This window comes from Podarcis cretensis, assembly GCF_951804945.1.
Source record: "Podarcis cretensis genome assembly, chromosome: 4".
In the NCBI taxonomy this organism is placed as follows: domain Eukaryota; kingdom Metazoa; phylum Chordata; class Lepidosauria; order Squamata; family Lacertidae; genus Podarcis; species Podarcis cretensis.
The window spans coordinates 56,148,135-56,175,501 of record NC_137173.1 but is presented as its reverse complement, the minus strand read 5'-3'; the positions used below and the strand labels follow the sequence as shown (position 1 = coordinate 56,175,501).

Below are 27,367 nucleotides of genomic sequence, written 5' to 3'. Positions count from 1 at the left end.
TTCCTGGGACAGGGTGGGCAGATATCTTCTCATTGCAACTGCTTTTAGTATAACTGTACCCTCTCCAGTTTTAATTACCAGTGTCCTTCATTTATCAATACACTATTCTGCTTTGATTCATCCTTATTGTAAAGTCAATTGCTGGCAACGTTTTCACTAGACTTTTCATTAAATGGTAACTCAATATTTTTGTTCCTTTTCAAACATTCCCTCTCTCTTCCTCAGCTTCTCACCCATAATTTGTTGAGACAATAGCAGTGATCGTTACCAGGACCAGCCAAAGATATTTGCTGCCTGCAGTAAAGATGCCCCATTTTACCATCACCATGTGTAGACGCTGACCAGCACAGACAATGGGATAGCATCCTCCAACTGGTGGAGCTTACAAGATTTCAGTAGCTTAGGGAGTGCAGGACATGTTGGGTGGCAGACACACCCCTGCTTTTGGCCAGAGGGAAATGGGCAAGGAGTTCAAGAAGAATGGTGGGCAGGAGGTATTTGCTGCCTGGGGTGATTGCAGCATTCTGCCTAATGGCACGGCTGGTCCTGATCGTTACATAGCCAAAATTCTGAGGGCTGATCTTTCAAATGCAAGCAACATAAACCTATGTTGGAAAGCTAGATTACCTGCACTGTCATAGGCACCTGCTTAGCATAAATAATCACTCCCTTCTCCCCTTCTGGTTCCACTCGCTCTTTCTGCCACCTGCATTCACCTCTCCTTGCATGTTGATTTCTCCTCTTTTCCCTTGGCCACAGGGTGACCCATCTTTTCTGGGTTTGGTGCAGCAGTGGCATTTCTAAGTAATGGCAACACACTGCCCCCTCAGTAGACTGGAGTCTAAACCACTGACCTTGCCAATTGGAAGGTCGGTGGTTCAAATCCCCTGATGGGGTGAGTTCCCGTTGCTCTGTCCCAGCTCCTGTCAACCTAGCAGTTCGAAAGCATGCCAATGCAAGTGGATAAATAGGTACTGCGGAAGCAGGAGGGTAAATGGTGTTTCCATGCACTCTGGCTTCTGTCACAGTGTCCTGTTGTGCCAGAAGCGGTTTAGTCATGCTGGCCACATGACCAGGAAAGCTGTCTGTGGACAAACGCTGGCTCCCTCAGCCTGAAAGCGAGATGAGTGCTGCAACTCCGTAGTCGCCTTTGACTGAACTTAACCATCCAGGGGTCCTTTACATTTATGTTTGTCTAGTGGACCATCTGGCTTTAACGAGTAGTTGGGAACTAATTAATTAATGCACAATAAGCAAGACACTCCCATCACTCTACTGAATTAAAAAAATATGTCCCTCAACAAAATTCTGTCACCTTCGTCTTCCTCTTGCTTGCTACATTCGTATTGGATCCCTTCTGGTCCTCGCACAAAGAGATTTGGGATCCTTCCCCCACCCTGCTCATTTTGCTTGTCAGCTATTTTCTCCTTCATTCAATAAATCCTAATAGGTCCATTTACAAAAGTGACTGATCCTCATGATTCCATTTTCCCTTTTAATGCATTAATTTCTCCTTTAATTACTTGTCTAATTTGTTTTATGTTATAAATTCATTAGGACAACGGAGTGGATGTATTTCTAATTCTATCTGGCAAACATTTTGAATGCTTTTTAATTTGGGATTTGGTTATCTAATGGCTCTCTTATTTATTGTTTGTAGAGAGAGAAAATAACCCCAGTAACTGCATGATCACCACCTTTAGGCCCATGATGGAAAAGCAGGATATAAATGTAATAAATAATATCATGTATCAATATAAATAAAGGACAGAAATACATGTCCAGAAATTACCATGGCATTTTGTTTATTTCATTTAGCAAATTTATATTTCAATTTTAAATTCAGTGTCATCAAATTTTCAGGATTAGCTACAGTCCTAAAAGCATGACCTAAATGCTATGGAATTCAATGGGAATTTCCCCTCCTTATTTCACTAGTTCTTAGACATCTCAGAAAAATAAGCATATTTTCATTCATAGGACCCAGTTTGTTAATCAAAGATGGGAAAAATAAAAAATCCAATCTCATTTGTTCATGGCAAAAAGAACAGCAGTACAATCAGAAATAAGTCCCATTGAGTAAGTAAGCAAGTCTTACTGAGGTAAGTGGGCATAGAATTACAAAGTATGTAGTTCACATTTCCACAGTTGTGAAGAGATGCAAAAGTTGCAAAATAACAGTAACTCTGCTTAATAATAATAAAAAAGTAAGAGCACAACCCTATCCCTAACCGCTGATCAGTGGAGCTTCCACAGCCCTGTCACATATGTCGGATGGAGTAGAAGACAGGGTGCCAACTTGAATAAAATGTTGGGTGGCCCAGGGAAGCCCCGCCTCGCATAATCAATCACATGACGTGGTGCACACACCCCATTTGAATAGCAATGCCCATCAACTTGGGTGGAGCCTGGCTCCCTCAAATATTTTATTGGGGGGGGGGGGCAAAGACCTCTTGGCTCCTAGGAGTTGGCTCCAATGGCGGAAGATAAGGCAGGAAAGCTGCTGTGTCAGCTTGGAGGTGGTGCAGCAATCAGGTCTGGATTGGGCCTGATGCTGTCATTTGATGGCAGTGGGGCAACCTAGGATCCAGTTGAACCCAGGCAGTTCAAACCATCCATGGAACACCCCATCTGAGGGCTTTCTGCTGGCTTCCACTACAGACACTAACAGGAAATCCACGGGTCCACTTCTGCCCGTCCACCTGTTTGGGAAGTTTGGATTGCACCCTAAACTATTTTTATGGACATTGGGAGATTCTTGGTCCAAATATTATGCAGAGACCTCAGATGTGCTGGGCTTGGACTTCTGGTTCCCCATCATCGTCAGTAATAATAGCAGTTCCTTTATTGGGGAGGCTGAACTCTGAGCACCTTTGTCCTGGTGCCAGGATAGAATTGTTTTTTCTGGAATTCTTGCAGTCTCTGTTGGGAGTGAGGCTCACTTTGTCGAGGTGGACTCTCCTTCTGTTGTCCTCTGTGAGGCAAATGCTGCTTTCTGGAATGGTGGGTTTGAGTATCTTGGGCCTTTGATTGTTCAGGATGGTGTGTTGGCCTCCTCATGTATCTATGCTGGCCACCAGCTTGCCACCTTTGTGGGTACACCTTCCTGGTGTAGCGACGTTTGCCATCAGATCGGTAAATATGGGGGTGCAGTTTTAAACCACGTAGCTGGGGAGCTCTGGATTTGTGGGACTTTGAAGAGACGCTCCTGAATCGCACTGTAGGAATAGTCCGGGATTGCTGTGCTGTGCCTTTTTGTGAACGTTGATGAACGATGTGAAAAGATGGGGCAGGGGAGATACGTTGAAGAGACTCTGATGAGCTAGAAAACTGTGGTGAGATCTGTGCAAGAAAAGGAAGCAGAACACGATAAACATACAGGCTGCATTATCAGGAGTGGACACCCATTGCTTCTTGGCTACATCAAAGCCCTTGCATTCCAAAGGACTGAGCTCATAGTCTGGGGGTTCACCTGGACTTGATGCTCACCAGGGATGCACAAGTGGCAGCAGTAGCTAGGTAGCCTTTTATCAGCTAAGGTTGGTATGCCAGCCATGACCCAATTTAAAAATGGCTGGTCTTGCCTGAATCACTCATGCCCTAGAGGCATCTAGTTTGTGACTTCCCCTTGTGCAAATGGAACCTCCCTCTGCCCCCTCATGCTACAGAAAGTTGGGCTACTCTAGAGGAAGGGAATCCCCTTCCAACACCTCGCCAGGGTGGATGTGATGGAACTTGCCTATTGTACTGAGGACTCTGAGATTTTTTAGGTTAACACTGTAGTGCAATATTCCACTGATGCCTTCAGCATATGAATTCTCAAGACTTTGCATTGGTTATATAATTCTCTTTTGGACAGTAATTACTCAGCACATGCACACACAAAGAAGGCAGTAGTTTTTTTTAGAGAGAAGGCACTTTGATCAGTATCTTAAGTTAAAATAAGTAATCCACTTGTCCAAATAGGTATCCACACAAAATTGATGTCTATATGAAAAATGTTCAAATGTCGCCAGGGCAGGGAGATCCTCAGACCATTGCGTAGTAGATGGTGGGTATTTATCCTTCCAGGTTTGAAGTATAAGTCTCTTAGCAACCACAAAGGCTCACAAAATCCACTTTTGTTGTATAAATGAGCAATGAAGAGTTGGATTCTAGGACTTATGTGATACTGAGCCCTTATGGTTGATATGCTGTCATAAAAGTCCTAGGATTTGATACTCCATTGCTCATTTGCAAGTTTTCTTGAATGTGTTCCAGTTGTCAAAAACAAGTGGGACCTTCAACAGAATATTGCATTTTGGAAGGCTCCTGCGCAGTCATCCCTTCTTCCAGGATATTCCTTAGCTTTCCGTTTTTCTTCTTCTTGAGCAGTCAGTATCACATGCCCACTAAGCATACTCAGTCCACATTGGGCTCTTTTTTTGTCATAATCCATGCAGCACCTATTTTCTCTTAATGATTTTTCTGGACTTTTGCAAATCTCTTGTTCCTTGAGATATATCCCTCTTGTGAATGGTTACTGCTGTTTTCGGGCTAGCTCTTGGAGAACTGAGGTTGTGGTTAGTATATACTGCTTGTGCCCCTTTTCAGTAGGGATGGACAAATCTCCTATTTCAACTTCATAATAAATCAGGCAGTCATGAATCTTGGAAGATGATCACTCAACACCCAACTTCCTCTGAGGATTCCACTTCAGATTATGGGGGAGAGGCATTTGACCTGGTGTGATCTCATGAGTTTAAGCAGCTTCAGAAGTATTCCACCTTGATCTTGTAGGCCAAGCTATGCATGCACTTATGCCTCTTCCATTGACATCATCACTGTATCACAATAACACTAACAGAATCCTTCTGTTCCCCACAACAGAAAAATCCAGATTCCTGTTGGTCTGATTTGACGTCGTGAGCAGAAATGCAAAAATGCTGCCAAATTTCCAGATGCCTAACAATTTGCATCTATTGTCAGCCATGAGATCTTCAATAAAAGGTACTGCCATTTAATCTACTTTCATGTTGATTTGCAGGCAGTGACAAACACTGTGACAGAAAGACTCGCCTACTAATGCTTCTTTCAAATTAATCCAACAGTGCTTTGTGCACCAGACAGTGCATGCTACAAATGTGCCCAATTAAAGGCTCAAGTTAAAGAAAGTAACCTTCACTTGTTGTTTTTTGTGACTCAGGGGAAACAATGGTAGCTTCATAAAATGAAATGAGTTTTTGTCAACAGCAGATAGCAGCTGGGTTATCACCACTCACCTGACATCGGTTGGTCATCTCACTGTTGCTTACTGGGAAGTAGAGTTAAAAAAAAAAAAAGACTGGAGAGTTTTCAGCAGGTGGGCTTGAAGAGGCAGGTGCCTGTAGCCTTGCTGATCATGAGGTGCCCATCCCCTGGAATGTCTCAGCAAAGAGATGGCTCAGGGCACCTGATTGGCATATGCCAAGAGTCACAGGCAAGCTGCGTACTCTGAGGCTCCCCATAACTCAGCACAAGGGCACTATCAGAACTGGTGAAGCTAGATCATGGGTAGTCAAACTAAGGCCCGGGGGTTGGATCCAGCCCAATCGCCTTCTAAATCCAGCTCACAGATGGTCCGGGAATCAGCATGTTTTTACATGAGTAGAATGTGTCCTTTTATTTAAAATGCATCTCTGGGTTATTTGTGGGGCATAGGAATTCGTTCATTTTTTTCCTTCAAAATATAGTCTGGCCCTCCACAAGGTCTGCAGGACAGTGAACTGGCCCCCTGCTGAAAAAGTTTGCTGACCCCTGCTAGTAAAACTGAATTGCTGTGTTGCAAAATGATGCAAAACTGAATTGCTTTGTCACAAAATGGTGCATGTTCAAAAAGTGTGTCACCAACTTGAAAAGTTTGGAAAGCTCTGATCTAGCTTTTCTAAAGCCATGTGGCATATTAGGCTTTGAAATAAAGTGGAGAAAATAATACAAAAGACTTTGCAGCTGTGATATGAAGAATATAGCCTAGTTAATTCAATTACTGGGCTGGCAATCTCCATCAGGCACCTAGTGCATGCAACCTATGAGACAGATGTGTCATGCTATTACCTGTATGCATGGATATGCATGCTATTACCTGTATGCATGGATTTCATATATGTTCCTTTGCCTGGTGTTTTTACATGAGCAGAATGTGTGCTTTTATTTAAAATGCATATCTGGGTTATTTGTGGGGCAAAGGAATTCATTCATTTTTTTAAAAAAAATAGTCCAGCCCCCCACAAGGTCTGAAGGACAGTGGACTGGCCCCCTGCTGAAAAAGTTTGCTGACTCCTGAGCTAGATTATTTTTATTTTAAAGTCACTTTCATTTGATACTGCAGATAAAACCTCATTCCTTTAAAAAATGAAATTTTATACCCACTAAAGGTAAAGGTAAAGGTACCCCTGCCCGTACGGGCCAGTCTTGACAGACTCTGGGGTTGTGCACCCATCTCACTTAAGAGGCCAGGGGCCAGCGCTGTCCGGAGACACTTCCGGGTCACGTGGCCAGCGTGACAAAGCTGCATCTGGCGAGCCAGAGCTGCACACGGAAACGCCATTTACCTTCCCGCTGGTAAGCGGTCCCTATTTATCTACTTGCACCCGGAGGTGCTTTCGAACTGCTAGGTTGGCAGGCACTGGGACCGAGCAGCGGGAGCGCACCCCGCCGCAGGGATTCGAACCACCGACCTTTCGATCGGCAAGTCCTAGGCGCTGAGGCTTTAACCCACAGTGCCACCTGCGTCCCTCTTTATACCCACTAGATGTATCCAAAAACTAAGAAAGAAGCCATTGGTAAATTTTGATAGAGCAAGAACAGAGTTATCAAATGATTGCCTTGTTCGCAGTGCAATGCAACAACTGTTTGTCATGTTCTCAAATGGGAAAAGCCATCCTACAACATTCAGTGATGAGCCCAGAAATTGGTGTCAGGTTAAGTCTAAGGTCATGAAGACACCTACAGGGAAATACTAATTTTTTAAAACATGTTGATTGGGCATGGTGTTGTTAAAATAGAACTTCTTTGTAACCTACACCATCCTCCTGCAAAGTCACCTGATCTTACAGACTAGGTCATTATGAAATTGATCTACTTGGCTCTTCATGATGCTTTATTGTTCCTGCAATTGCCTGACTCTCTCAATCAAGAGATAGCCCACAGTTAAGGTGACTTTGATCTGTTCTTTCAACACCAACTGTTCTCTGGGCTCTAAATCAAACAGATTGAAAAAGGCATACATTCTAAGAACAAACATTCTAAAGGAAACTGACCTCTGTGTTACCCTGAGAAGGAGAGTAATATCAGAAAATTGGCCTGCTCAGACACCAATCAAAGGGAGAGAAAAAATAGAGTTCAGACTTCTGAGACCTGGTGGTTCAAAGGATGCATCCCCAAGTCTATCACGAGTCATCATGAGAAAATATTCACAAGTTATGGAATCTCCCTGAGATAGCTAATAAAGTAAGCAAAAGGTCTGAAATGTGAGGTTCCCAGGAAACTGGATCTGAGTGATGGGTACGTGGTTTATGTGCCATCATATATGCAATAAATGCTATTTAAGATCAGCGCTATCATTTGTTGGCATTGAATGTGACAGAACCTGGAAGGTCCTGGCAAGCTGGCGCAAACAGAAAATGCAAGCAGACTACGATATATGGCAAAAACTCTGCAAATTGCAGACTCAAGGCATGTTTGCAGTATGATCCAAACACAAAACTCTTTGAAATACAGCATTCCCGATCTTAATAGCCAACACAGTAGCCTCAGCTTTGCACAATGACATACTGCCAGACCAATAAATCATTCAATAGCCAGATACCCCATCGAAATTCACAAATAATTGAACAAAGAGCATAATTCAAAATGTTCCTGTCTTGTATTGTGCTTGTAGCAATGAAGCCTTGCCATGAGAAGGATATGAAATAAGAAAGAAGGAGGAGGGTGATGGGGGAAAGCAAGCAGTGCAACTAGGGCTGGACTGGGGGGGGGGCTGAAGCCCTGGGCCCCACGTGCCCACCTAGAGAGCAGCAGTCAGGTACCACGTCAGAGCCTAGGCCCACTAGATGTGATGCTGGTCACTGCAGGATCATTCCTGTCTTCTTACTGAAAATATTTTACACTCAGAGGGCAGCTGGCTAGGCATGTACAAGGGTACCGATTTTTTTTTTTTTTACTATTTTTACCTTGAAACATGTAATTCTTTTCTGCAATAAACCTATATGCCAACCTTACCACTTAAGTATCACTCAGTTGGAAAGGATCTTGTGATCATCCAGCCCAACCCTCAATCCTATTACAGTATAAACTGGGGCAGGAAAGAAAAGGGGGGGGGGGTAATAGAGGCAGCATGCGTCAGGGACTGAGAAGAAAGTGGGGGCTCTCCTATGGTCTGTTGGTTAGAGTGGGAGCAATTTTGTCTGTTTGGAATTTACCAACCCAAATGTTGGCCACGTGGGCCTTGCATTTGTTCCTTCACAAAGAATTAACTCTATGGATTCCACTCAAGTGTGTATATCTTATTTTCACATCTTCAGATTTCTCATGATTCTCAGGCAGGTGTCCTGCATAATTGTGTTCACTGCTTGTACTATAAAGCACACAGGTGATTTAAAGTACTGTTTGCTGTTACACAGCAAAGACGTAAATGTCTCCCAAGGTGTGTGTGTATGCTGCAGAAGGCTACATATTTAATGGAAGGAACAACAAGGAGAAGGGGGCTTAACCCTTTCCCCACAGCCCAGTTTCTGACTCAGAACCACCCTCTCCAAGCTGAAGTCCCAGGGTGCATGAAATCTTAGACCAAGCATTCAAGATGATGCTGTTTTATTCTTTTGCAAATATTAATCTTTGTATCCAAATTTCTGATGTGAATTGCATGTTTTGAAAATGCTGTTTTGCTATGCTAAGGATATTTTTGAAAGAACATTCAATAGACTAAGAGAGCATTAAGGACAGAAACTAGAATGCATCCCCCCCCCCCAAAAAAAAAAATTCCAGTCTTTTTAGAAACCATCACTTAAGTCCATTACATGTTTATGGAATATGTCACAGTCTGTAAAAGACTTGTTCCAATTACCTGTGATGCAGGATTCACGTCTAAATCCCCGTCTGGAGTGTACAGGCTAGAGTTATCTAGGGAGAAAGAGGGAACTCCTGCAAGACAATATACAAAGGATAACTGTTATTGATTCTTCAGAATGGCAGGAACTATAAATCATTTCAGAATACAAACAAATGTAGGTATTTTTAGATGTCCTTTTTGTGTAAAGAGAACAGACCGCTCTTCAGGAAACAGAATACTTTGCTGTAAATTGGGTGGGTGCTTTGTTAAAACCCTGTTAAGAAATTTGTAGAGACTTATCTATTCAAGCACTCCAATGTACCCCTTGGCAAATCTACTGCAGGTTGCACCATTTATAAATGGTTGGGTTACAGTAGGATGATCTTCAGTGCAGCTTGTACTGCACTGAAGGAAGACCAATGTAATCATGACTCAACAAGCTGCACACAGATTATCTATTTGAGCATACAATCCAAATGCATTTGTCAAGTTTATTAACATGTAACTCACACTAAGATTCACATACATTCCCTGTGTATATGGTATGTGTAGAGTTAGACACAGAAGTGAACAATGAGTGCACATACTGCACATATAGCATAGCATGACACAACATAAGGCTTGTGTGTCTGTCTGTTTTTCTATCTATCCATCTTCAGGACCCAATCATGGCATCTGTGCACATCTTTTTCAGGGTAAAGGGAGTGTTGCATAGTGGTTAGAATTTCGGATAAGAACCTGGGAGACCAGGGTTCAAATCCACACTCAGCCCTGAAGCTTACTGTGGTGACCTTGGGCAGCCACTGTGAGAAAAGCCGCAGAGAACACCATTGGTTGTAGGTTCAAGGCTTGTGACAAATACCTAGATTGTCAAGCCTGTAAGCAGTCGAAAGTCACAACTTGCCCATATCCCAGATCAGAGAGGAGAACCAGCAAACCCTTTGAACCCTCAACCTTGTTGTGAGGATAAAAATGGGTGGGGAAGAACGATGTAGGCCACCTTGAGCTCCTGGGAGGAAGTAAATATTCATTATTCTAGGCAGTATTTTCAACAAGATGCTTTAGGAAGGGGAGTCTGTATGCCTGCTTCTCTTGCCACAGGGCCCTGCTTCAGCAGTGCTGCTATCTCACTTTTGCTGCTCAACATGAAGCTGGGAATCGAATCAGGATATTCAGATGACACTATACTACCTGATTATTCATGCATGGCATATGGGTTTATACAGTGTACCACTGGGTTAAAAAAGAAATCCTCACATTAAAATTTTATCATTCATTTTGTTAAAAAATAATCAAATTAAGCTGCAACTGATTTTTAAATACATCTTGCTTCCCACTTTGTATGCTTAGGATTGCTGTGCATAACTTAACCGATATTCACGGCTACCATCCTCAAACCACTTAAAATAGAGAAGGATTGAGTTGAGGATTTAAGATATGCATATATAACACTAATATTTATCAGTCACATGGTACCTTTAGACACGTTGACCAGAAATGACTGGAAGCACATGCCTAGGAAACGCATTGTCCTGCATAGAGGGCCATTTGCACAGATGACTAATATGTTTGGGAAATGGGCACTGAAAGTTGCCCTTAAATGACTTCTAGAGGAAACAGTTCATTGATTTCAGCTTGATGCCATACACTGGCCAAACCAGGCTTCGGGTCCTCGGTCAATTCATCCTAGCTTTTCAAGTCACACAGTGGTAGCCAAATATCCCACTGTTCTGAGAACAAAACAAATGTTCAGGCTATTCTCTGCCCATCAGAGTGCTCCAGAGAAGCATTTCAAATGCATTTTTGTGATGTATAGAAATTTTCCCAAACACAGTTTTTGCTCACCTGTCATTTGCCCAGCACGCCTTGTATCCTCTGGACTGTATGCATAATTTTCTTGTCCACTGTGTCTGTCTGTCTCCAAATTTCTATCAGCAGTTTTCTTTTCTGATGACTTTCTAGAAAATAGAAAATGCTTAACTTTGAAGCCCTCTTATTTGAGATCTTTCAGTGCAACCACAGAAGACTTTCCTCATTTTTTCAGCTTTATGGCAGATAGACAATTTAAGTGGTCATGTTAAGTCAGCCAGTACCACTGCTTACTATCCATTATTAACCTATCACCTATATTGAATTTATGGGACTTTTTGTATACTTAGTGGGCGATAATATGAGAGTGAGTTTGTTCTGGGGACAGAAGTGAAGCACGGTCTCTGGGTTCACTTCATATCTAATTTACAAAAAACTCTGAATTCAGCAGTTTTTACTCCAGGTACAACTTGCAAAAGTAATACATTAGTAGCTTTTTGGCATGCTCTCAAAGCTTTCAGTACATAGTTACTAACTAGCTAAGGAACAGCCTGATCCAGGGCTGTTTTTAAGCCGAAGTATTAAATTTAATCTGCTTTCCAGGCTTATTCTATAGATCAGCTGTTACAGAAATGCAGTGTCAGATGCCAGGCAAAAGGAGTCAAGCCAACTACTGTAGCTCTATTGTGCAAGTCCCATTCCTGGGTATTGACTAGGAAATGCATGATGGGGAGTCTGCTGCCTTCGCTTTAGCTGTAATAAAAGAGGGAAAGGGGAGCAGTCTGGGACCAGAGTCCTCTTCTCAATACAAAACCCATGCACTGACCTATCACAAGTCCTGTACCAACTAAATCCCCTTCAACAACTTGCAATAACTGCAAGTACCCTTGGATGTGTTAAGAGTTTGTGGGTGCTCGACTCCACTAAATTCCTGGATCCTGTGAAGTGTTAGAATTTAATCAAGGTTTGGGGTGTTAAACTGGACAACAGACACGTAATCCCTGGAGGCAGCAAGGGTTAAAAGCTAAATAAGTCAGGCTATTAATGGGCCATTAAGAAAGCCAGACTATTAATGGGCCATTAAGAAAGTAAGTGAGAGGGGGCTCTGGGCCAGACAGCAAATGAGTGGGGCCCCTCCTCTAACTCTTAGATAGTGAGAATGGCAAAAGGCCAGCATTTAGTGTGTGTAATGTGACCCAGAAGTGAAGCTGCAGGCAGGAAAGCCTGAGAGGCACAGCACAATGTTTGATTTCTGCTTGAATCCATAGTTCAAACAAGAAACAAGACCCTTAATGCCGTGAACCATTGTAGGATCAGGTTGTATTTATGTGTAAATAAACCATATATCATAAAGACACCACGGTCTCCACTGTGCCTCATTCCCAAAGGAAATACAAGCCCTGGAATCTCGCACCGCTTGGAGATCAGGGTAGTGTAGCACAGACCAATCCGGCATGATTAATCTCCACCACTTTCTTGAACAGCAAGTAATACATTTTAATGACAGTTAGCATTTTGCCATAAAATATCAATTCTGAAATGTGAGGGGAGGTTTGTATAGATTGTGAACCCAAGCCAGATCCTTTTTTCTAGAACTCAGAGTGAATGATTTAACTGCCAAGCTAAGGCGAAACAAAATATGGCATACCTAGATAAGCAATTGCACTGATTAGCCCAAATCAGAATTAAGTTTCCTTCTTCCCTCTGACGGCAAAGGATGGCTTTCAGTCTTGAAGACGAATGCAAACAAAAACCCTGGCAAACCTTTCCCACAATGACGTCATTTTAAAGTTTCCGTTCAATATTGATTAACAGCTTCTCAATACAGATGAAAGCTCTCTTACATTTTAAAGCTTAACAACCTAATGCATTCTAGCATAGGGACAATTAGCTTACTTCATTTTAAGTGGTCAAAACTAATTTTGCTAAGCTAGAAGCAATTTGTTACCAAACCTCTTTTTTCTCTCTCCAAAGGTTGCTTTCAAATAAGTCTTAGAAAAGCAGAGAATGCCATCTAATTTGCCTACCAGTTGGTTACAATTAACATGTGCCAACCTGTCTCGGTTTCAGTTCTGTTTCTGTACAACACAAATTCTATACTCGAAGAGCCTGTAGAATTGGCATATCCACGGTAATCATTACTTGAGCTAGGAGGAGTGAGCTATTCTGGTGCACAGTGACCTCCCGTGGTTGTTGCTGTAATTGCAGCATTTATTAGCTTTTAGTGCCTTTACCTTTAGTGCCCTGTTTCCACCGAGTGTTTATGTGTTGCAAAATGCCTTGGAATTTTTAAATGAAGGGTGGTATAAAAATGTTTTAACTCAAATATATGAAATGAAATATGTTGCACATATTAAGGCTACTATAAGAATGTTCCAATGTAAAACAGTTATTTGATGGATCAAAGTTTCAGTTTGGAGTCATGTTGCTATTAAAGGTAAAGGGTAAAGGTAAAGGGTAAGGTAAAGGTAAAGGTACCCCTGCCCGTACGGGCCAGTCTTGACAGACTCTGGGGTTGTGCACCCATCTCACTTAAGAGGCCAGCTGTCCGGAGACACTTCCGGGTCACGTGGCCAGCGTGACAAAGCTGCATCTGGCGAGCCAGAGCCGCACACGGAAACGCCGTTTACCTTCCCGCTGGTAAGCGGTCCCTATTTATCTACTTGCACCCGGAGGTGCTTTTGAACTGCTAGGTTGGCAGGCGCTGGGACCGAGCAGCGGGAGCGCACCCCGCCGCAGGGATTCGAACCGCCGACCTTTCAATCGGCAAGTCCTAGACGCTGAGGCTTTAACCCACAGCGCCACCTGCGTCCCCAAGGTAAAGGGTATTAAAGGTAAATCATGTACTATTCATTCAGTCAAATGTCATGTGATGGTGACAGATAATTCAGCAATTTAAAATCACTTAAATTTATAATGAAATAGAATTTATTTTTCCCTTTTATTTTCATCTGGACATTTTAAAAGAAAATATATATATTATCCATGACAAATAATTTGTATGTTCCTGGCTTTGTAAGTTTTAAATCTAATAATACAGGGGTGGATAACCTGTGACTCTCCAGATGTTATTGAATTACATCTTTCATCATCCCTTACCACAGGCCAAGCTGGGCAAAATATTAAATAGAAATTTTACCAAATGAGTGAAACAAAAACGATAATCAGCTTACCTCATCTCCTCTTGATACTTGGAGTCTGGGAGGGGGGAAAGGTCAGATTTTAGAATATATTCTAAAGAAACATAGCAATTTATTTGAAAAGAACACTCTTAAGTCTTCTTAAATATATTAATTTAATACAGAAAGCTGCTCCAGCGCTCAAACTGAGATTGTCCATGCACAGACACCCTCAGTCATTCAAGTAAAAAGGAGGCGCTCTGCTTATGTGGACCTGGACTCCTCATTCAAACAAGAGAGAGAAGTATTGTAGGCAGGAAGAACTTCCCTTAATAACTCATATGTAGGATCACTATGCTATACATTTTTCCTATGCAGTCATAGAATCATAGAGTTGGAAGAGACCACAAGGGCCATCGAGTCCAACCCCCTGCCAAGCAGGAAACACCATCAGAGCACTCCTGACATATGGTTGTCAAGCCTCTGCTTAAAGACCTCCAAAGAAGGAGACTCCACCACACTCCTTGGCAGCAAATTCCACTGTCGAACAGCTCTTACTGTCAGGAAGTTCTTCCTAATGTTTAGGTGGAATCTTCTTTCTTGTAGTTTGGAACCATTGCTCCGTGGCCGCTTCTCTGGAGCAGCAGAAAACAACCTTTCTCCCTCCTCTATGTGACATCCTTTTATATATTTGAACATGGCTATCATATCACCCCTTAACCTCCTCTTCTCCAGGCTAAACATGCCCAGCTCCCTTAGTCGTTCCTCATAAGGCATCGTTTCCAGGCCTTTGACCATTTTGGTTGCCCTCCTCTGGACACGTTCCAGTTTGTCAGTGTCATACTTTGGAAGTTGAATGGAATCCAGTTTGTCAGAGTCGTACTTTGGAAGTTGAATGGAATCCATTCCGGAAGTCCGTTCGACTTCCAAAACATTCGGAAACTCAAGCACCACTTCTGATTGGCTGCAGGGAGCTCCTGCAGCTAATTAGAAGCTGGGGAAGCCCCGTAGGACCTTTGGCTTCCAAAAACAGTTCGCAAACTGGAACAGTCACTTCCGGGTTTGTGGTGTTCGGGAGCCAAAATGTTTGAGAACTAAGCTGTTCGAAAACCAAGGTACGACTGTATATCTCAAAATAAGTAATTACTCTGCAGTGAATTCCTCTGAAACTTGGGCTGCAATCTTGCTCCCTTTGCACATGGAAAGCAGGGTGTGGTGTGGCTCAGTGGGACACCGTCCACCACCCACCATCCATCACCCTCCACCCTATTATCCTTTCCCCGCACACATGCACCTATGTGCCACTATTTCTACAACAGGCTGCAAGCGGACTATTCAAGTCAAGCCACTCCAAGACTGCGTCCAGCTCCCACCCTCTCCTTCCCCCACAACAGAATGGGGCTCTGCGGAAAAGCAGCTTGCTGGAAACTCCAGGGTTATCCGTGCAGGAAGACCTGCATTTGAAGAGACTGGCCTGGCCACATTGCCAGGGACAAACACAACAAAGGGAGTGTGAGTCCTGGTGTTGGCTGGAATTGTTTACTTTTTATGCATAATGTTGCACTTGCAGAAATGAATGGTAAAGCAACTTCTCAAATTAGCTGTGCCAATAACTGAGGGGTTGATGTGTAAACAGTTAAGAGCGCGTTTCAAACAGTCTTGTCATTTCCAATTGCTTTTTATTTACAAATTGCTCACCGCTGGATTGTATGCCGTTAAGAAATTTAACAACAGATTATGAGGAACAGTTTCCCTTCTGGTCCGGGCTGTTTCTCTATATTTGACTGAGGTTGATTTATAAGGGAATTTATGCCACATTGAATTCCGTTCCTCACCATCAGTGTTTAAGTCCCAGTCTTTCTCCCGGTTATTTTTAGTGTTCGTATCTACATTTATCAAGAATACAAGTAGAAATCTGCCACTGTCATAAAAGTCAGTTATTTGGACCTAATCTCCCTCCCTAAATAATTCCATGTTTTAAAATGGTTCAGAGAGCCCACATACCTTTCCTTCTTTTGCAGCAGCAGATAATAAGCAGAATAATAAGGATCAGGAGGAGGAAACCAACAACTGACAATACAACTGCTAAAATTATAGTTCGAGTTCGTCCGTCATCGCCTGCTGCTAGATAAAAATTAATAAATGTTAAGAAGCACAGTAAAATATGCACGTCTCCCTATGAATTTAATGAGTTACTCATAGACTGCTGTGCTTTCTTAAGTAATGTTACCCTGTTGCGGCTTCTAGAAGTCCAAGAGTCCTTGCCAGATACATTATTATTTTATTTTTATTATTTCAACAGATTCTGATTTCATACATCAGTTTCTACTCAATAGACATAGTTGCCAGTTTGGCTGTAGTGGGAAAGTGTGGCATGGGAGAGGCGGGAGAAGGGAATATGTGGGCGAAAATTAGTTCCTAGTCTAATAAACTATGCATCCAATTAAAAAGTTAATTCAACAGATGTGTTTCATCTGAACAATCCTCTTCAGTGGCTTTATATTTCATCTATCTTAAAAGCATTATCATAGCTATAGACCACATCAGAGGAGAGAAGGCTTTTGATTATAATTGGCATTGTTGTGCAAAACACACCATAGCTGTTTACACATTAAACCCTCAAGTTTCCAAAGTTTTCCCTTTAAATCTTTGGGTTAAATGTATGAAAGATCTGATTAAATTCCCACTGCAGCATTGCCACTTTATATAGTGTTGCAGGATTGTGGGGGGCGGGGTGTGTGTGGTTGGTTTGCCATTTGGGGCTCCTTCTAAGCCCTTAGTTTTTCTGTTTGTAAGATGGGATTTTGTTGTAAAAGGAACTGCCGCAGTGGTCAAATCAGTCTCTTTGTCAAGTTAATGGCCCTAGTCAAACCTGTTAAGGGTCCTTTTTACATAACTAAAGATCTGGCTATGTTGCCATAGAAACAACTAGACACTTTATCCCAGGTGTAGGAGAACAATTGGCAAGGTGTGAGCTAGAGTGGAGATGGGATCACATGGAGATGGTCATTTACACATTACCTACTTAAAATTCAGCTAGGTGGTTCTTTTTCTCAATTCGGATAAAGTTAGTTTTGGTGGGGGGTGTACATCAAAACACACTGTTTCCTAAGAAATGACAGGATAGATGCAATATGTATATGGATTTTGACTAATGTCATGTGTGCACCACTTCCCAAACCTGTGGTGGGAGCATGCTGCTCACAAAATAAATGGGGCCTTGCACTTTGTGCTGAACCCAAAGCCCTAACTCAGAGGGAAACCTGAACCCAAATGGGCAAGTTAGATCTGTTAGGCTGAGTGTTAATGCTGTGAGCCTCTTCATCTTCTGCTTAGCTTGTATATATGTGTAAATAAAAAACATATCGCTAAAACACACAGTCTCCAGTCACCTTCATTCCAAGGATTCCAAACCCATAATACGGCACCCCTGACGTCTCTCATACTCAGAGACTAGTATGTTGTCCTGAGCACACCCAGCACAAGGAGAACAAATGAGTGTTAGTTCTTTATTGGTAAGGCACTCATTTACAGCATCTCCTCAGGTGCAAAGGATATACACACCATTCCTGCTATGTAGCTAGCTAGGCATCTATGTCCCAGATCTGAGCCCTGAACTGGACCATTGAAGCAACAGAATAGCCATGCCTCTTCCTAAACTTAAATCCCCTCGCCTGACAGCAACCTATGGCTTCTCCTGCCGCTGCGCTGGCACTTTAAGCCCCTCCTTGTCCTTGGAGATGGCGGAGGAAGGGACCAAAGACATCCTAATGTCCCACCACTCCTTTGATTTATTCCCCCACCTGCATAAGGTTGCAATAGCAGAAGTAAGGTGAGTGTAAGTGGCAGGCCCACTGTACTTTAAAAGGTATACTCTATGGGGCACTTCTGAGTCCTAAAATATCAAAAATCTTCCATTGCCCTTTTGGCAAGAGCCAACACCTCCACCACCTGCTTTCACAACTTCACCAGTTTAAGTGTTCTTGACACTTCCTCCAAGGAGAACAGGCCTGATTCTGGTGACTGAAGTGCATGCTTCTACATTGTAATAGATGGCTCCCCCTCCCATTGAAACTTCTTTCAGCCCGATGAATGGTGACCACACAAAGCACTAAAGAAAGCTGTCAGGAAACTATGAAATGGCATATGAAGTAATGTGTGTAAGAGAGGAGAGGCGGTTTTCTTCATTACTGCTGACATATCTCAATTTCAGCCTAATCATTAAAAGATTTTTATGTACTCCAACCCTGACAACTCACATGTTTCTCCTCCTGCACAAACAGCTTCTTGGGGAATAAAATGAAGAATGTTCCTAGATAAATCAGTAAGTACACCGTAATTGCACTTTGTGACATCTGCTTTTCTTCCATTCTGAGTTACATCATGTCACTATGGCAACTGAATATGGCTGCTTCTTCAGAGTGACAGCTAGACAAGAGGGTTTATTAATTCCCCCATCACCCACAAAACAGAATCTTCCTGATGGATTCTGTTTCGCTTAGTCAGTAATTAGAAACATCTACTCTGGTCATTTCTAGAACAGAAACACACAAGGAAATGGGTCCCCAAGGTACTGTCACAAATGGAGTACAAAGTGGAAGCCTATGACCAGGAAACTATGATCAGAAAACCTTGCCTAACAACTGAGGTAAATAAAGCAATCACTTCTGCCTCTTATCAGCCGTCTTTCCCCCAATTAACATACTAAGGGTTGCCAATAATAAAAATCAATGTGTAACTTTGGGAGGAATTATTTCTCTGTGGCAGAACGCCTCCTTTGTATGCAGAAGATCCCAACTCTACAGTTGGTACTGTACATTAATAATTGGACATGGAAGCACCTGGAGTAGGGATGGTGAACCTGTGGCCTTCCAGGTGTTTGTGCACTGTAACCCATCAGCCCCAGCAAGCATGATCAATGGTCAAGGATGATGGGAGTTGTAGGCTTGCTGGGGCCAGAGGGCCAAAGCTAGGGCCATTCCAGAGCCATCTTCATGAAACTCACCAAATTTCATATAGTCTGTGAATGGATGTCCCACCAATATTTTAGCCATGATCGAAAGCCAAGTACAGTACCTTTCAGCCATGTATAGTAGATTGCATAACAAGAAATTAAAGATTTTGAACATGACGGTGATGTGGGATTGAGGATTGGAGTAATCATTTTGTGATATTATGGCAGTGGACAAAGCTGTATTGTAACTTTTGAATAAATGTTAAGAAAGAAAGAAAGAAAGAAAGAAAGAAAGAAAGAAAGAAGTGTATCTGCAAGATAGTCACTTACTTGAAGGAGGTTGATACACAGTAAGTGTCACAGTTGTATTCTGTGGCTCAGGGAGTGCATCTATAGCGACAAAGCAAGTCACAGTGCTATTGGTCACTGGTGTCAGGGTTAAGATGCTCTCTTCATTGTACAAGCCATTTGATCCTTGACTCTGGTTGGTAATGTACATGGAATTATCTAATGTAATATTATTTACCATCCAGGAAATCTGTGGAGCAGGAGCCCATCCAAGAGCTTCACAAATTATCAAGAGCTTCACAAATTATCTCAGTTGTTTGGTTCTCTCTTACTGTCAAGTTGCCAGCTTTGATAGTCAAAGATCCATTAACTGTTTGGGGAAAAGAAGATGTTTTTCTTCCTTCAGAATAGTTTACACTACACATTTTTATAGGGCCAGGTTGAATTTATTTTCTCAATTTGGTTTCATGTTGCCACCAAGAGAATTACATCCCCCCCCCCAAAAAAAAATGAAACCCAGATTTCCATGTTGGAAAAGTAACCTTTAAAGCATTTCTAACAGCCTATTAGTGGCTTTAGAAACATAAGCAGGTTTCCCAGATTATTGTTGGAAGATAATTATTGAAGCTTTGTAGCCATGCTGATAGATGCATCTTTCTGAGCTACAGAATTACCGGTATGCATTGGATTAGATTTATCAAGAATTTTGAAAATGCCACACTGCAGATTGACCCTTCATTTGGCAAATTTTTAGAGCCGAGAGATGATTTATCATTTCTATATGCATTCTCTAAACCAGGCATGTCCAAAGTCCAATTCGGGGGCCTAATCCAGGCTGCCGGTTGATTTAATCTGGCCCCGGTGGCAGTATATGTCCTGGAGTAAAATCCTTTAAAAAGCTCAACAACTTCAATCCTAAAAAAAAAAAAAAAGCTAAACACCTGTGGTTGGCCCTCATGCATGTTCACTTCATCAAATCTGGTCCTCTTTGAAAAAAGTTTGGGCTCTAAACAATGCTGATTGGCAGTATTGTCAAAAGGAGCACCTGTTATCTTGATGAGGGTCTGTTGTAATGATTCCCAAATGCTGGCTTAGCATCCACTAACCACTAGTTTTATGGTAGCATTGCTATGACATTAGAAGCAGGGGATGCTACAGCCATCTGTATGCGCTCTCTCTCTCTCTCTCAGATACCGTATATAAAAACACATGTCAATTACATACCCACCAACAGTTCTGATTTGACCAGGGCACCCCAGAATTGCAGATTACAGATTACATCGTGGCTTCTGAATGGATGTCTCATTTTTGGTGCCAAGCTCTCGCACAAGTCAGCTATTTCCCATGAGAGCTCGGCACCAAAAGAGGGACATTTTTCACGCAAATGAAGGCAGCCGAGCTGGAGCCCATGGAGGAGGTACTGGTGATGTAAGCCAGGATGCCCCAGCCAGACCCAAAGGCCACGCCTGCTCTGCCTGATGCTGTCCCTGCCAGGGGCATAGAAGAAGTTGACAAAGATGAAGACAATGACAGGGAAGAGGTGGTGAAGGTGCTGGTCTGCCGCTTCCTGAGGGAGCTGCTGCCAGCAATAGAGACATGGGACTGGGAAGCCTCAGCTGGCTTGCATGGGAGCACGGCACCAAAGGACCTGCAGCCCAATTTTAATTGTCAGCATGTTGAAGGGTATACAACTGAAAATTATGCTATTCATCTACCAAAGTGCTTTGTAGTCCACAAAGGCTTGCAGTGAGGCACATCTATTAGTGTTTAAATGCCACAATTCTGTTTAAAGTGCTGAGAGAAGGAAGTATAGAAGGAATAGGAAAGAGCAATCTCAGTATGAATTACTCTTGCAATTGGCCTAAATGTTTTTTCCTGAAGGATGACAAAAAGGCATACATACCTTGAACAGAAAGAAATGCGTATTTATCTTCCTGAAAGTTCTGGAGGCTGCATTTTATTTCTCCAGAATCATGTAGCTGGACATCAAAAATCTTGAGTCCGGAGGTGAACTCAGTACCATTTTGAAAACCATCCTGATTGTATTTCGGATTTGTTATAACAGGTGTTCCGTTACCCAGTACAGTCAATATAGGGGTTCCATTGAAAAGCCATATCAAAATCTTATACCCTTCTGACACTGTACAGTTAAAATGAGCCACTGAACCAGCAAGAATTGTTAAATTTCTGGGACCTTCTATGATGGAGTAGCCAAACCCAGTATCTGCAAAACAGGAGGGGCGGGGAAATCAATCAGGAACTGAAACTAGACCAACACCAAAGTCAGTAAGGGTGTTTCTAGCTTATCTTACACAATCATCATGATAACAGTTTAAAAAATCAATGTATATAGGTCTGACATCACCCTTCTGCATAAATACATGAGGAGCATTAAACGTCCGTGTGAACAAAAAAATGAAGGAGGCATTTAAGTTGGTTAGTGTACTGGTAACACAGATTAATGCCAGATAGTGTGTACGTCTGAAGAACCTTTGCTGTCAACATTAGAAACAAAAGCTATCAGTCGTCTTGTATTGTAACTTTGCCCTGTGCTTGAAAACAGAGGGAAGATCTTGCCTCAGTTTAAGTTGACAGCAGTTGCTTAATGGATCCCAGAGTTCTGGTTTGAAGCCTTCCCATTTTGGACCTAAACTGGTTTTAAACAACCAGGTGCCTAGAAGCAGATTCATCCTAGTCGGCCAACTGGTGTTAAAGAAGGATAGAACTTTCTTTATGTATGCCACAACAGCAGCAAGAATACTTATTGCAAAGTATTGGAAGACACAAGATTTGCCCACCCGGAAAGAATGGCAGATGAAGGTGATGGACTATATGGAACTGGCGGAAATGACTGGCAGAATCTGAGACCAAGGAGAAGAGTTGGTGGAAGAAGATTGGAATAAATTTAAAGTTTATTTACAGAAACATTGTAAAATTAAGGAATGTTAGAAGGATGTTGGAATGAAGTTATGTGGTCTTAGCAGAAATGATATAAAGGATTAAGTAAAAATAGATAGCTAAATGGTGAAAGAAGAGAGTGTAAAATTACAGTATGTTAAGATAAACTATTAGGATAAAAACAAAGATGGAAAGGATTTGCTGAAATATCTAATTGAACTAGAATACAAAAAAGGGAGGTGTGAGGAGGTCAAGGAAATAAGCAAATGAAAAATGAGTTGTGGGAAGGTTTGATTTGGTTTTTTTTCTTTTTTGTTTTTTTCTTGGTTGTTTGTCTCTTTTGTAATCTTTAAAATTGGAATAAATATTATTTTAAAAAAAGAAGAAGAAGCAGATTCATCCTATCGTGAGAATACAGCGGTACCTCGGGTTAAGAACTTAATTCGTTCTGGCGGTCTGTTATTAATCTGAAACTGTTCTTAACCTGAAGCACCATTTTAGCTAATGGGGCCTCCTGCTGCTGCTGCGCCGCCGGAGCACGATTTCTGTTCTCATCCTGAAGCAGAGTTCTTAACCTGAAGCACTATTTCTGGGTTAGCGGAGTCTGTAACCTGAAGCATCTGTAACCTGAAGCGTCTGTAACCCGAGGTACCACTGTAGTTGTGGCTTTTTGGTAGCGCTGCCCTTGACTGTTCCATTATAGAGCTTTCAGGATAAACATTTTGAATTTTCTTAATCCATCCTGTACAGCTTTGACACACTGATCTGCAAGAGTTAATTTTTCAAAGTTTTGTGCTCAGTTCTGTGGATTGATTGACAACGACTTTAATAAATCCTCATGTTGGCAAAACTGGGCTTGATCTTTTTTTTTTTTTTTACTTTCTTTAAAGAAATAATTACCAGAAAGGGCATGTGATTTTCCAAGAGCCAAGAATTTCACAACAGCCTAAATACCCTACAAGAGTCATTTGAATAGGTGGCATAGTAGTGTAATTCCCATCAATGTGAACCAATTCCAGAACACTTCTCATTTTTTTTTATTATCCTTTGCTAATGACCATACTCCAAGTATGTTGGCATTATAAGCCAAGATAATTACATTCTTTCCATCTTATTGTATAAACTACCCAAGGGACTTAAAGGGATCATCGTCTTTGTACTAAATTGCATTTTAATGCTCAAGGATCATAAGAAGTTTCAAAACTCACAAACTTGTATCAAAAAATTCACATGGGACACGAGCTAAACAAGCTACTGCAATGCAAAAAAAATGCAGAATGAGAAGCTGAAGAAATGAATCGCAAAGACACACCTGCAGAGGTATAATAACCAGCTGATGCTCAAAATGTACACGTGACCTTTTGTTCTGAAGACTTCAAGGGAGGCTGTATCTTTTACATCTTTACTGACCCAAAGTGCATAGGGACTTGAGCTAGGATTTCAGCTTGAAATGCACACTGCTGTACTGAAAGTACAGTGGTACCTCGGGTTACATACGCTTCAGGTTACATACTCTTCAGGTTACAGACTCTGCTAACCCAGAAATAGTGCTTCATGTTAAGAACTTCGCTTCAGGATGAGAATAGAAATTGTGCTCCAGCGGCGCAGCAGCAGCAGGAGGCCCCATTAGCTAAAGTGGTGCTTCAGGTTAAGAACAGTTTCAGGTTAAGTACGGACCTCCGAAACAAATTAAGTACTTAACCTGAGGTACCACTCTACACTTCAGCTTTCAGTCAGTAGCTTGCTTTTCAAGGGATACCCTGTATTGTGTTGAATTTCCCTCCTTTTCCTTGTGTCCTGAACATGCACATCTCTTATTGCAACTTTTCGGTCTTCAAGGGAGCTATTGCACTGAATTCTGCTTTGCATCTTTCCTGGCCTCCATGAAAACAGAGTGGAAGTCATGTTAGAATTTATAATAGAAATTCAGAATGTTGACCTTGAATGTGCACACAAAGGGCTCGTCCATAGGGTAATTTAATGTAGATAGTAAGCTTTCTGTACTCCCCCCAATTTTCCATTGCCCTTTAATGTTTTCCTCCAAATCTCCATTCCCATATTTTCCCCTTCCTCAGTCCAGATTTTCTCATAACAGGGATACTCTGAAAAGGAGGGGGGTATGAGAAAATCCAGACTTACTGAGGGGGAAGTGTGGGAAGGCAGTGATTTGGAGGAAAAAGTCATGTGGACAACAATTAATGGAGGTATAGGAAGCTTACTATCCATATTAAATGATTTCCATACGACATTTCAGTCTTGCATCGAGTAATATTTTGCATTTTCCTTCTCCCACTGAGAATTGGTGGGGAGGAAGGGGCTGGGTTGTTATTAAAATGTGACACCCCGAATGTGTGTGCCAAATTTAGTTTTAGTATTTCAGCATTCTATAGAGTTACTATATAACAGGCGGCCTAAGAAGTGCTAAGCAAACAAGTTACACAAAGGAGAAAAGGGTAATAATACCTGTTCGCAAGACTAAAAGACTGAAAGCCAGCCAAATCCATTCCCGATATCTATCCATTTAGCAAGCTCTTCCAATGAACCTAAAAGAAAAGGACACCAGCACATTGCTGTAAAACACATATTTTTTTATCAAGTATTTCAAAGTTACAAATCCAAAGACAAAATTAATCATGCTTCAAATGGACTGACCAACAACAAAGCAGTATATTTCCTAGATTATAAACAGAGAACCATACATATAAGTGGTCACTAAATGACGTGTTTGGCTATTAAGAAGAGATCACATCTTTCTGGAATGTGGTGAGCAGTTGTGAAAAAAACTCCTGGGCTGGATTCATGTAAGCATCCAATCTCTAAGAAGTGTGAGATTCCAGGCGTCTTGGCAATGGCATGCTTTCCACAGGGTCTGTGTTCCCTTTTGGAAATTAGGCACAGTGGAGGTGGCAGTGTCTTTATGATATATGGTTTATTTATACATATACACAACCTGAATAATAGAATCATAGAACTGTAGAGTGGGAAGGAACCCGGTGGATCATCTAGTCCAACCCCTTGCAATGCAGGAATAAGCAGCTGTCCCATACGGGAACTGAACCTGCAACCTTGGTATTATCAGCACCTCGCTCTAACCAACTAAGCTATCCAGGCTGGTCATCTACTGTGCAGAGAGAGTTCAGAGCATTCACATCTTAAAATGATTATTTGTTCCTCTCTCAGGAGCAGCAGGCTTAGGTCTACAAACAAGGGAACCTGCCTGCCCCATTTGCTCTAGCCAGTCCACTGGGAGTTCTGTTGGCCCCCTTTCTCTCCCACTTTTTCAGACCTCTTGCAAAACACTACAATTTTCCATCAGCCTACATAATCCAGCACTGAAATCTTAAACCTTTTCCTTCCCTGCAGACTAACACACACAGCTGGAGGAGGAAGCCCTTCTGGTCCTGCAGTCTTGCCCTTTGATGTTTTCCTTGATGGGCCATCACTAGCCTTTGTGCCCTGCTAATGGCCCCTGCAGGTGGCGCTGTGGGTTAAAGCCTCAGCGCCTAGGGCTTGCCGATCGAAAGGTCGGCAGTTCGAATCCCTGCGGCGGGGTGCGCTCCCGCTGCTCGGTCCCAGCGCCTGCCAACCTAGCAGTTCGAAAGCACCTCCGGGTGCAAGTAGATAAATAGGGACCACTTACTGGTGGGAAGGTAAACGGCGTTTCCGTGTGCGACTCTGGCTCGCCAGAGCAGCGATGTCACGCTGGCCACGTGACCCGGAAGTGTCTCCGGACAGCGCTGGCCCCTGGCCTCTTAAGTGAGATGGGCGCACAACCCCAGAGTCTGTCAAGACTGGCCCGTATGGGCAGGGGTACCTTTACCTTTACCTTAATGGCCCCTCTTAGCAGCTATCCCAGATTGGCCTAGGTTGTTAGCATAAACAAAATCCAGGGAGTTTTAGTGTTTGGCACAGTTTAATCAAACCTTATTTAATTCTAACTCTTCCTAAATCCACAAACTCATAACAATACAAATGGCAACAAACCCTCAGCAAAGGGGTCATTCACCTCCCACCATAAGCTACAAAAAATTCCTGCTGAAGTGTGTCCTGAAGTGCTAAGAGATATCTATCTTAGCCGCTGATGCGATCAAGTCTTTTTAAGAATAGCAATCCTCATTCAAAGAAATGCCCAGAAGGGCTAGGCATAAATCAGATCTCAGCTCACGACAACTATTATTGCTGGTGTTGCTGTGTAATTGTTAAAAACCTACATTGCATAAAATAGCAAAAAGATGAGATTTATCAGCACAGAGGATGGGCGATACAATCCTATGCATCTATACTTGAATGTAAATGCTAACAGATCTGATTAAAAGAGACACACTCCCTAGTAAATATGCATAAGACAACAGCCTGGAAATGTATTTCAGTGATGTAGGTGTCAAAAAGGCTGTCTGTGGGAAGGAGAGCCCCAGGAACTTCCAGCAAAACTAGGCCATAGTGGCTCAATTTCTTTTAGAACTGTAAAAATGTTTTTCACAACAGAAAGCTACAATTATTTGGAGATAGCTTTACTCTCCTTATTTGAGGCAGGAGTTGCCATTGTGCTAAACATCTCCTCTTGTACGATAACAGATCAACGTGCTCGATAGGGGTGGACTACCCAAGCTCATTTCCTTGGTTTTCATTAACCAAGAGGGATCATTTGCAGACCATTTCAGAGCTGTGGGATCAACAGAAAAATATGTTTCTATATAGTAGTTGCTCTCCACATGTGTGTGATTAGACATATAAATTAAAGCTGCAACTGTCAGCACTTTCACTAAGTTTTAAGCCCCATCATACACAGTAAACATACCTAAGACTGTGCCAAACAAGTAACATTCAAACGTAGAGGCCTCTACACTATCGTACTTCCTACTTTCTGTTCACATTTGGATTTTGCTAATTTAACTTTGGAGAGCAAACATCCTTTTCTAAATATCATTAATTAATCGCAGATTCTTTATCAGTAAACCCATTTTGCAGTCATTCACCCATATTAAATTGACTATCATAGACTTGAGACTTCTTACCAGTAGATTACCACATGAAAAACCTTAGTCTCTTCTGAGAAAGAAAATCTGTTTGTTGCTGTCTCTTCCATCCAAGTAACTCCTCATATAACCACACACCCAAATATTCTGATTAATCTCAACTGGTTTCTATATTATTCCTCTGGAAGGCCCCACACAAAGCATTTCCTGCAACTTCTGGTTTCTGATGCGGCTTTTGTGCGACTCTGTTTGCAGT

At 42.1% G+C, this 27,367-nt stretch overlaps 1 protein-coding gene across 1 annotated transcript; it reads right to left on the bottom strand.

The window, feature by feature from the left end:
- Positions 1 to 1,780: 1,780 nt before the first annotated feature.
- Positions 1,781 to 27,367, bottom strand: IGSF5 (immunoglobulin superfamily member 5). The gene is given in 10 exon segments (XM_079974910.1): positions 1,781 to 3,342; positions 9,083 to 9,159; positions 10,913 to 11,025; positions 14,050 to 14,074; positions 16,000 to 16,119; positions 19,280 to 19,541; positions 19,546 to 19,607; positions 21,141 to 21,461; positions 24,599 to 24,680; positions 27,145 to 27,367. Coding segments are annotated over 9 exon segments (1,536 nt in total). The 5' UTR covers positions 24,657 to 24,680; positions 27,145 to 27,367; the 3' UTR covers positions 1,781 to 2,844.